Source organism: Eurytemora carolleeae, unplaced genomic scaffold, assembly GCF_000591075.1.
Source record: "Eurytemora carolleeae unplaced genomic scaffold, Eaff_2.0 scaffold796, whole genome shotgun sequence".
Classification (NCBI taxonomy): Eukaryota; Metazoa; Arthropoda; class Copepoda; order Calanoida; family Temoridae; genus Eurytemora; species Eurytemora carolleeae.
This window is the reverse complement of record NW_019396713.1, coordinates 140,877-153,291: the sequence shown is the minus strand read 5'-3', so window position 1 is coordinate 153,291 and position 12,415 is coordinate 140,877. Positions and strand designations below refer to the sequence as shown.

The 12,415-nt window shown below is 32.0% G+C and overlaps 1 protein-coding gene across 1 annotated transcript; it reads left to right on the top strand.

Moving 5' to 3' along the window:
• The first annotated feature begins 1 nt into the window (after position 1).
• On the top strand, positions 2 to 12,412 carry LOC111707686 (uncharacterized). Its single transcript, XM_023480826.1, has 13 exons — positions 2 to 1,469; positions 2,005 to 2,095; positions 2,603 to 2,704; positions 3,928 to 4,013; positions 4,861 to 4,916; positions 5,539 to 5,628; positions 7,741 to 7,862; positions 8,650 to 8,724; positions 9,250 to 9,319; positions 10,111 to 10,186; positions 10,939 to 11,067; positions 11,765 to 11,921; positions 12,314 to 12,412. The coding sequence occupies exons 1-13, from the start codon at positions 1,255 to 1,257 to the stop codon at positions 12,410 to 12,412; spliced, it is 1,368 nt and encodes a 455-aa protein (XP_023336594.1). The 5' UTR covers positions 2 to 1,254.
• Positions 12,413 to 12,415: the final 3 nt, after the last annotated feature.

Sequence of the window (12,415 nt, the reverse complement as noted above, 5' to 3'; positions counted from 1 at the left end):
TAGCCATTTAAACGTATATTTATTTAAGTTTTGAATTTTGTGTTCGAGTCTTTTATTATGTTTATTCATGGGTTGTCTATTATAATGTTGTTTAATTTTGAGCTTTTTGTTAATTTACAATTATATTATATATCTGATTTTGAAGTAATTGCGAGAATTGATAAGAAATATTGATAATTGATTTTAAAATTGTTTAAAATGGCGCTTTACGTGCCAGCCAAAAATCTAAAATTAAACTTTTAGTTGAGCTTTATTGAAAAATTATCTTCGTCACACTATTAAAAAAATTACTTATGCCATAACAGTCTGAGCTTGCTTAGACTTCTAGTCAACTATTTAATTTTTATCAAGTTTTTTTATTTTAACACATCTATAATCTTTTGTCTTCCGTTTTGATTGCATTTAGATGAAAGCAATCGTATTATTCTATTATATTTTCCGTTGATTTTTATTAAATATTTAAGTTTTATTGTAATTTGATTTTTCCCTAGCCCTTTAATTAATTTTTATAACATCACTGTTTTGTTAATTCAGTTTCTTTTCAAGAAAAATCTAAATTCCTGTCTATAAATTGACTAATTTTCTAGTTTTAATTACACCAAAAGTTCTGCTTTTATAAAAACTAATATTCCTATTTCTATTTGATTCATCTCACGCATACACCGAGAATTATAAAATGTACACTGTCTAATGAATTTTTTACTTCAGCGACATTTTTACAGCATAATCAATAAGCAGGGTAAACTGTACAGTGTACACTGTGCAGTATAATGTACTATTCTCATTGAAATAGTTTTTAAGTTCTTGTGTACAGTTTTTTGAAAAAATTAGCAAACAAATTTATATAGATTTTGTAAATGTATTACAACATTTTGTAAATGGAAGAATGTTATCTCCTGAATCACTCGTTCCCGATTTTGTTTTTAAATATTTTCATCCTTTCCGACCAAGTTTTTTCAAGTGCACTCTTTCCAAAAAAAAATTCCCTGAATCCCGAGATCTTATATTGTACATTTTTAATTATTAGATAACAGAGCCAATTATTAAACATGAGAAAATATGTAGTTTCTTCTAACTCATATGTTTTTGACTGTAGCTTACTTTTCTTACATGTCCTTTAAAGATGAAATTATATATAAACCTACAAATTGTATATCTCTACTTAACAAACCATGTGGCAATACTTTTCGTGGCATTCCTAATTTATGAATACCCCTATTTAAACATGTGATTTTTGGTCACAAAAATGTGATAATGTCTCAAATGTGTGTTTCAGATAAAAGTGACGGTGTTGGTTCTTTTGTGACCACCCGTTACAAAAACAAAATGGCGGCTTCAGACAAGATGGCGGCTTCTGATCCCCTGGTTCTACTTGATCAGCTGATGAAGTCTGATAGTCAGGAATCCGTCAAAATGATTTGGGCTGAGAAACTGATAGCAGAATCAGTTAAACAGACATTGAGCAAAGAGTAAGCACAGCACAGTACAGTACAGTATTACAGCACAGTACAGCACAGCACAGCACAGTACAGCACATTACAACACATTACAACACATTACAACACATCAAGACAACACAGCACAGCACAGCACATTACAACACATTACAACACATCAACACAGCACAGCACAGCACAGCACAGCACAGCACAGCACATTACAACACATTACAACACATCAACACAACACAGCACATTACAGCACAGCACAGCATAGCACAGTAGTACAGCACAGCACAGCACAGCACAGCACAGCACAGCACAGCACAGCACAGCACAGCACAGCACAGCACAGCACAGCACAGTAGCACAGCACAGCACAGCACAGCACAGCACAGCACAGCACAGCACAGCACAGCACAGCACAGTACAGCACAGCACAGCACAGTACAGTACAGTACAGTACAGCACAGTACAGCACAGCACAACACACAACACAACCCATCGACATCGACACCGACACCGACACAAGACACAGCACAGCAGTGACAGTAAAACTATTTAGAAAATGTCTGGCTACGTTCAATGAGCTCTCTGTACTGGTTCTAACAAGTGACAAGGATTATATAAAGAAAGCGGCCCTTCATGCGTTTCAGGTATCTATTTTGTTTTTGTTGCATATGGGCTTGCGTCTACAATAGTGCTCAATGCCCATCCTAATGCGTTTAATTTGACACGTCTGTTATTGATCTATTTATTCGTACACAATTATGCTGGTACAGTTTAAACCAACGAAGATTGAGATATACAAAATATTAATATAGAATCAATATATTGTCGAAAACAATAAAACCATAGTTTGTACGCATATGGTCAATAATTTCAGCTATTTAATCATATTTAAATCCGTCTAAAACATTTTGATTTGACCGGATTAATAGTAGATATTTTAACAGTGGAATTCTCCACGCGTTGTTTCCCTTATTTTGTGTTCAGTATACACTTAATTTCTTTCAACTAAAAATTCAGTTATTTTTCCCAATTGGGCGGCGCTAAACATGTGGTATATTCCCCAAAAAAAGAGTGGGGGGGGGGTCATATTATTTTTAATATATGAAAAACCCCTGAAAAATGAACATGTAACAACCTAATATTTTGTTTAGAATTTGATAACTACGGAAGGAAGCATATATCTGGAGTTTCTGAATACAGCCTACATAGTCCAGCTCTTCTCTAATCCTATCTACACTAATAAGATAAACTTGGTAAATCATTCATTAGTTTTTATCTACATAGTCCAGCTCTTCTCTAACCCTATCTACACTAATAAGATAAACATGGTAAATCATTCATTAGTTTACCTTCATAGCTCAGCTCTTCTCTAATCTGACAATATATCCAGAATTTAGGACTATTCTTGATGAATCTGACAATATATCCAGAATTTAGGACTATTTCTTGATGAATCTGACAATATATTCAGAATTTAGGACTTTTCTTGATGAATCTGACAATATATTCTGAATTTAGGACTATTCTTGATGAATCTGACAATATATTCCTCTAACCCTATCTACGCTAAGAAGATAAACCTGGTAAACCATTCATTAGTTTTTAGCTACCTATTTCATTTTGCTAGTGCATTGTTCTAACTTGGGATATCTGGGACATAATAGAAAATTTAAAAAAAAAAGAATCACTTTAAAAAATCGTACACGGAAAACGTATAACCTAGAAAAAAAATTACATTCACAGAATACCAGATTTTTTCTTTTTAAGCATTCAAGTTTTAGAAAATTCAGTATTATATGGAACTTTTTATATATTTTATACATATGCCATATCCCATATTCAAATGCATTTGCCATAATGCCAAAAATGGAATATTACCGTTTTCTTAGATTCAAAGCCAGTTTTGACAAAAATGTTACGAGTAAAAAGTTGTCAATAAAACAAAAGTTTTTTTTGTACTTGCTTTGAAGATCTTGAAGATCTACTAGCTTTGTTTTAATCTTAAAGGGTTTGTTCACCTATTTAAAATAAACAAAATACTCAATTTTTTTAATTATTTCCACAACTAAGCCAATTTTAATGAATCATCGATGCCTTGAGGTAGCTATGCTGCATTATATCTTCTATATAATAAAACGAGACATTCGTAAATATGTTCTCTATAGCCGGCCAAACGGCTGGACCGAATGGGCTGAATTTTTTTTGAGGGAACCCAGGGGTATCCCGGGTATAACATAGGCTAAAAAAAAATAAAAATGTTAAATTTTTTTTAAAAAAAATTTATTCCACTGGCAGCTAGTAAGATATAAAGTTGTAATCTCTGTTTGTTTGTTTGGATGCCCGATTTGAGATTCTAAGTTTATAGGGGGAAAAGCTAAAATCTTAAATTACGACCAAGTGCGGGAAAACGCTGGAAGTAACTATGATTATTAATTAATTAATCCTGGGCACACGTTGATATTTTATTTTATTTTAGATTGGATTGGTGATGACAATGCTGAGTAACTTCAGCAAACTGAACACAGATATAGATAGGACAGAACAGATATATAGAGTTATCAGGTATTTATAGGACAGAACAGATTTATAGAGTTATCAGGTATAGATAGGACAGAACAGATATATAGAGTTATCAGGTATAGATAGGACAGAACAGATTTATAGAGTTATCAGGTATGGCAGAATTATGCATTATTTGGCTTTTCATTTTCTCGTGTTCTTTTTAATTGTTTGCTTTGTTCTGAAATCATTGTTAATGGAAATAATAATTTGCTTTAATAACTTGCGTTGCTTGCTTGCTTTGTTTATGGCTGGTTGGGGAAAATTGATTGATTGATTGATTGATTGATTGATTATTTGGTTGCCTGGTAGTTTGATTGCCTGGTTTCTTAGTTGTTTATTTGCCTAGTTGGTTGCATGTTTGGATGTTGTTTGCTTGTCTGGACATTTTATAATTTGGTTGTTTTATTGTTTGGTCGCCTGGTGGTTTTATTTCCTGTTAGTTGATTGTTTGATTGGTTGGATGCCTGGATATATGGATGGGTGGTTGTTTGATTTTGTTTTGGGCTGCCTTGCTGTTTGGTTGCCTATTTGTTTGTACGTATGCTCAATTTCTTGGTTGTTTGGTCGATTTGTTGCCTGCTAGACTATTTTCTACCTAAAAAATTTGTATATTTGTATATATATATATATGTTAGCTATAGCTGACCAAACGGCTGGACCAATCTGGCTGAAATTTTTTGAGGGAACCCATTGGTGGGTACCCTGGGGGTAACAAAGGCATTAATAAAAATTTTAATTTTCAAAATTCGATTTTTGTCCACAGGCACTTCAGCCAGTATTTGATATTTTGAAACATTTGTATACATTTGGCAGATGTAAAAAATTTAAGAAATTTTGTTGTTTTTAGAGCACAGATATCAATGTATTTACGGGCGCATGGCTCTGATATTTCAATTGCTGCAGGTAAACAAGATAGATAGATAGATAGATAGATAGATAGATAGATAGATAGATAGATAGATAGATAGATAGATAGATAGATAGATAGATAGATAGATAGATAGATAGTTGCCTGGTAGTTTGATTGCCTGGTTTCTTAGTTGTTTATTTGCCTAGTTGGTTGCATGTTTGGATGTTGTTTGCTTGTCTGGACATTTTATAATTTGGTTGTTTTATTGTTTGGTCGCCTGGTGGTTTTATTTCCTGTTAGTTGATTGTTTGATTGGTTGGATGCCTGGATATATGGATGGGTGGTTGTTTGATTTTGTTTTGGGCTGCCTTGCTGTTTGGTTGCCTATTTGTTTGTACGTATGCTCAATTTCTTGGTTGTTTGGTCGATTTGTTGCCTGCTAGACTATTTTCTACCTAAAAAATTTGTATATTTGTATATATATATATATATGTTAGCTATAGCTGACCAAACGGCTGGACCAATCTGGCTGAAATTTTTTGAGGGAACCCATTGGTGGGTACCCTGGGGGTAACAAAGGCATTAATAAAAATTTTAATTTTCAAAATTCGATTTTTGTCCACAGGCACTTCAGCCAGTATTTGATATTTTGAAACATTTGTATACATTTGGCAGATGTAAAAAATTTAAGAAATTTTGTTGTTTTTAGAGCACAGATATCAATGTATTTACGGGCGCATGGCTCTGATATTTCAATTGCTGCAGGTAAACAAGATAGATAGATAGATAGATAGATAGATAGATAGATAGATAGATAGATAGATAGATAGATAGATAGATAGATAGATAGATAGATAGATAGATAGATTAACTATGTTAACAAATAACAATTTATCAATCTTCAGTTCTAATAATATGATATCAGGAAAAGTTTTTTAATCACAAAAGAAAAAACTGTTTTCCTGGATGATAAAAATTAAATCTTGATGTGAAAAAATTAAGATAATAATTTTGTTTTCTGTCATGAAGATTAAAAACAAACTTACAGTTGCCATAGATTAAAAAATGTCCGTTACCATACTCAAATTCACTCTTTCAAAGTTTTATAAAAAGAACCCATTTTTTGTAATATTGAACATTTTAGAAAGCATAAAATATTGTTTAGAAATTTAATATTATTAATAATCAGGATGCAAAAGGAAAACTAATGTCTACCAGGATTAAATTTTTAAATTTTTTCTCGAGAAACGTTAGGATGGCCGTTCTAGGTATTAATGTCCAAGTAACAGTTAAAATAAAAATGAAATTATAAGATTCTGGAAACTGAAGTTAAAATGTCAAATAAGAGAGTGAATTTTTAAGTTATAAGCGGTTTCGTTTTGAGAGATGGGGGTTGGTCACAATTGAACAATTTAGTGATGATTTCAAGGATGTATAAGGATTGGAAGATTTAAGCTACAAATACACTCCAGAAGAAATTGTGCGCCAATACATATTTCGAAATGTATTATTTATACAAAATATTGATTAGGTATAGGATATCTGTATACAAGCTAGCCCCTGTATATACCTACAGGACTAGTATAGTAAATCTATTTATACAAAATATTGATTAGGTATAGGATATCTGTATACAAGCTGTATATACCTACAGGACAGTATAGTAAATCTATTTATACAAAATGTTGATTAGGTATAGGATATCTTTATACAAGCTACCCCCTGTATATACCTACAGGACTAGTACAGTAAATCTATTTATACAAAATGTTGATTAGGTATTGGATATTTGTATACAAGCTACCCCCCTGTATATACCTACAGGACTAGTATAGTAAATCTATTTATACAAAATGTTGATTAGGTATTGGATATCTGTATACAAGCTACCCCCTGTATATACCTACAGGACAGTATAGTAAATATATTTATACAAAATATTGATTAGGTATAGGATATCTGTATACAAGCTCCCCCCTGTATATACCTACAGGACTAGTATAGTAAATCTATTTATACAAAATATTGATTAGGTATTGGATATCTGTATATAAGCTACCCCATGTATATACCTACAGGACAGTATAGTAAACCTATATATACAAAATGTTGATTAGGTATTGGATATTTGTATACAAGCTACCCCATGTATATACCTACAGGACTAGTATAGTAAATCTATTTATACAAAATATTGATTAGGTATTGGATATCTGTATACAAGCTACCCCTTGTATATACCTACAGGACAATATAGTAAATATATTTATACAAAATATTGATTAGGTATAGGATATCTGTATACAAGCTACCCCCTGTATATACCTACAGGACTAGTACAGTAAATCTATTTATACACAATGTTGATTAGGTATTGGATATCTGTATACAAGCTCCCCCCTGTATATACCTACAGGACTAGTATAGTAAATCTATTTATACAAAATATTGATTAGGTATTGGATATCTTTATACAAGCTATCCCATGTATATACCTACAGGACAGTATAGTAAACCTATTTATACAAATTATTGATTAGGTATAGGATATCTGTATATAAGCTACCCCCTGTATATACCTACAGGACAGTATAGTAAATATATTTATACAAAATATTGATTAGGTATAGGATATCTGTATACAAGCTAGCCCCTGTATATACCTACAGGACAGTATAGTAAACCTATTTTACAAATTATTGATTAGGTATAGGATATCTTTATACAAGCTACCCCCTGTGTATACCTACTGGACTAGTATAGTAAACCTATTCATACAAAATATTGATTAGGTATAGGATATCTTTACACAAGCTACCCCCTGTATATACCTACAGGACTAGTATAGTAAACCTATTTATACAAAATGTTGATTAGGTATAGGATATCTGTATACAAGCTACCCCCTGTGTATACCTACTGGACTAGTAGATCAGTGTCGGCTGAGTGTGAGTATAGTAAACCTACTGGCTGGATACAACAACCCTACTCCAAACAAGGAAATTTCAACTGAAAACTTTATATTTTTGTTGCAATCTATAAAGTTGTAATCTCTGTTTGTGTGTTTGACCGATTTGCCTCAAATTTTTGATTGGGGAACTCGGGAGAACCACGGGAATGTTCTTAGCTTGGTTTTGAGATTCTCAGTTGAGTGGGTCTATTTTTATAGGGAAAAATAGCTAAAATAGTAATTTTCGACCAAGCGCGGGTAAAAGGAGGGAGTAACTATTAGTACCCTAGACAACGCCGGGTTCTCAAGCTAATATTTGATCAATTTTGACGAGAATTAAATCATATGGAAACAGTGGGAACCTCTAAAACTTGTTGAATACTTAAAAACTCATTGAATACTTAAGCTTCTTAAAATACCGAACACTCCTGAAGATTTTAAAAATGACTGTCGTTTATATTGTGGCCTTACTTTTAAAAGAAGGGCATTCAATCACAACTTTTATCTCATCGATGATATGTAAGATATCATCGTTTTTCTAGCTTGAAAGTTGTTGAGTTCCGAAAATTTTCTTCATTGTATTGTCTCTGAAGCAGAAATGCGCAAGTAACTTTTTAGAGTAACCACAACGAAAAATAATAAATTTTAAACGCGAAGATGATGGATATCTCATGCATTCTTAATCATACATCAACAATCCCTTTTTTATGGTTGTTTGATTTGATTTTTTTAATTTTGATCCCCGCTCGAACTGCCATTTTTTTCAAGCCTCCTTAATGCCTTTTTATCTTTTTAGTTACAAATAATCCCATATATTTTCAGTTGATTTTTTCTAGTTAATTTCATTCCGGAAGAATATAGATGTAATTTCTAAAATGATAACCGTGATTTATGAGAAATCAGCAACCGAGGTAAAAAGTATTTTTATTGTTGTTTTTATCATCAATATGATCGTCATCATCAACATTTTTATCATAACCATAACTATCATTATTATCATCATCAATATCTCATTTTTATCATTATTGTCATTATCATCAGAATTATTATGAATATCATTATTATCAGTAACTATTATCAGAATTGTTATTAATATCAATATTATATCATCATTATCATCAACATTATTATCCTCATTATCATTTTTATTAGTATTATCATTATCTCATTATCATTATCATTGTGATCATCATTATCATCATCATTATCATCATCATTACCATCATCATTACCATCATCATTACCATCATCATTACCATCATCATTACCATCATCATTACCATCATTAATATCACTGTTATCACAAGCATCATTATCATCATATTAATCATCATTTATGTTATCATTATTATAATCAATATCATTATATTAGTATTATCATTATTATTATCTTGATCATAATTAGCATAATTATCATTATTATATTATATATCTAGATGAGTGGGGGAAATGAGCAGATTTGGTTGGAGGTTCTCAAACAAACATATTCATTTGTTTCTTCTTCAGGAACCCTAGAAACTAACACATCTTTTTATAATGTAAATAACTACCAGCCAATTCAGTGGCAATCAAACCATTTATTAGAATTTTGTAGTAAAAATTGTGCGAAAATAATCTGGTTTTAACCTCCCAGATATTTAGACGTCAAAGGAAATATAATGTGTATGGTTTGATTAGGTTTATTTGTTGATTTGTGTCTTTGGTTTTGGTTTGTGTTAATCAATTAATTAATGTTCGGGTCAATTTCACCCATCAGAGCTTCCTCTCTCGACACACATTTTATACACGCTGTGGGGTTGTATTTTTAATTTGATTTGTATGTTTTTTTGGGTTTTGGATGGTTTTTTGGGTTTTTGGGTCGGGAATATTTCTTTTTGGGTGGCTATTTGGTTTTTTTTGGATGGTTATTAGTTTTTTTTTGGGGTGGATATTTGGTTTTATTTTTGGGTGGTTATTTGGTTTCTTTTTGGGTGGTTATTTAGTCACTTTTTGGGTGGTTATTTAGTCACTTTTTGGGTGGTTATTAGTTTGTTTTTTTGGCGGTTACTTGGTTTCTTTTTGGGCGGTTATTTGGTTTCTTTCTGGGGTGTTAAATGGTTTCTTTTTGGGAGGTTATTTGTTTCTTTCTGGGCGCTTACTTGATTTCTTTATGAGCGGCAATTTGGTTTCTTTTTGGTCTTTCTGGTTGGTTATTTGGTTTCTGTTTGGGTGGTTATTTGGGTTCTTTTTTGGCGGTTATTTGGTTTCTACTTGCGTGGTTATTTGATTCTGTTTGTTTTATGGTTTGGCTATGTCAGGAGAAAAGGAGGATATGGATGCATTGTGTTTTCTCATAGAATCTGTTCCTACACCTTTAATGAATACTGCCACCAAGTTAGTATCCTTTTCTTCTCCTTAGTAATTCTTCCAGAGTTAGAATATTATGAATGCAGTTTGTGTTAAACTGATTTTGTACCTAAGTGGCTCAAAAACTGTAAGGCGGCCTCAGGCCAGGAACTTGTTAAAGAATTGCTTTTCTTACTTATCTGACAAGAGTCTTACTTAGTTTTGCTACCTCTCTCTCGTTCATAAGTTTCCATCTCCTGCCCTTTCTTCTTTAAGGAAAATATGTTCTAAAATCATACAGTGGTATGCAATTACATCAATGCAATGAAGACGACTATTTTAATTAGGTTTTAATTGTTAACAAGCTTTTTTCGAATTATAAGTTGGAAAAGCTTTTTTAATTGACAGCTTTTCTTGACTTCTATGTTTATGTGTATCCATGCTGTTTATCAGCTTGATATAATAAAAATTCAAGTCGAAAGTCGTCTTCATCGTATTGATATAATTGCCTACCACTATATATCCGGAATTTAGGACTTTTCTTGATGAATCTGACAATATATCCAGAATTTAGGACTATTCTTGATAAATCTTACAATATATCCAGAATTTAGGACTATTTCTTGATGAATCTGACAATATATCCAGAAATTAGGACTATTTCTTGATGAATCTGACAATATATCCAGAATTTAGGACTATTCTTGATGAATCTGACAATATATCCAGAATTTAGGACTATTTCTTGATGAATCTGACAATATATTCTTGATGAATCTGACAATAAATTTTGAATTTAGGACTATTCTTGATGAATCTGACAATATATCTGGAGAAACTGGACTAGTACGAGCTTTGTCTCGACTAATCAACTATATGTGTATATGGCCTTCACCTAGAATATCTATCTGGGTTCAACAAATACTTAGGTATCATTCTTAATCTTCTTATAATATTTGTACAGTCAAATCCTTTAAAGAGAATGTAAGTTAAATTTCAAGTGACCTTCCATGCAATGCCCGATTCACAACGGTACCCTTAAAAGTTGTGTTTGCTCAAGAATGAATTCCTAGTATATCTCGTATATTCATGTTTATAATTTGGAAAAGATTTGCAGGAATGAAATAAATACTTTAATAAGCTAGAAAAATTATAATATCTTCCACATCATATATCAGAGGGTCACTTGAAATTGTGCTTACAGTCTCTTTACAAGGTTCGATATTGATTTGATATATGTCCTTGTTTTACATTTGAACGTTCCATTCTTAATGCAGAATTGCAATTATGTGTTTAAGCAGTTTATAAATATTATATAACAAATTATTTGAATCACCAATTGTCTTAAGATTGTCCTAACGTGAACATTGAAATATTTTTTTAAAACTTAATTTGCTTTAAACAGAGTGGGTGGGAGGGGTTGGGGTCGGGAGGACTAACAAAAGCTAAAATATTATTCTTTTAAAAAATATGCATAGTTTGGTTTTAAAAAAATAATTTAGCTCTATTATTTTTTTTTTACTTTTTAAAATGATAAGAAATTTTTTTTTCACTGAAAACGAGGTTCCCATTTTTATCTTTTATGAAGAGAAAAGAATTTATTAAATATTTTAAATTTTTTTTTAGGGATGTGAAGAAGGATTCTATCCTGTGCTCTGTAGGAGAAGAAACGATCGTTAAACTCCTTCGATCCCTTGAGACTCCGATCCATCGGGGACAGACAGGGGATATATTCTTCACATTGTTGTACGGATACCAACATTCTCCTACACTCTTTCATAAGGTTGGTTGGTTTATGTTTTACAGGGGACCCATAAAACTTAGGAATAGGTAGACGACATTTAATCAATAATAGATGTGTTATAAGATTTGAAAATCAATTCATCAAGTAAAATGGGATTGTTTAGGCTTTACAATTGCAGTGTTTAATGTTCACTGAACTATTTAAGCCATAACTGAGTCTAGTATTGCCCTTTTACATGGAGGGTCACTTGAAATTACGCGCATAGTCCAGGATGGTGTTTTCTTATGTACAATGTACAATCTTTAGCATTATTGAATTGCTTATGTGGAGCTATTGAACGTTTTGACACTGGTCCATGGTGTGCTCGGTACACTGCACAGTACAATGGATATCTCTGCTCATGTACAATATACATAATTGTACTATTTAAGGTTGTAACCCAGATCCCTGGTATACTCAATAAACTGTCTATTACAAGAGATATCTCCGCTCGGGATACAAGAGATAAACTGGTTGAAGCTACAAAGTAAGAA

Excerpts from the sequence above, each read along its gene's own strand:
- LOC111707686 (XM_023480826.1), top strand. The coding sequence starts at position 1,255 with ATGTCTCAAATGTGTGTTTCAGATAAAAGTGACGGTGTTGGTTCTTTT. Across the intron at positions 2,705-3,927 it reads ACACTAATAAGATAAACTTG|ATTGGATTGGTGATGACAAT; the intron begins GTAAATCATTCA and ends ATTTTATTTTAG. Across the intron at positions 11,068-11,764 it reads TGGGTTCAACAAATACTTAG|GGATGTGAAGAAGGATTCTA; the intron begins GTATCATTCTTA and ends ATTTTTTTTTAG.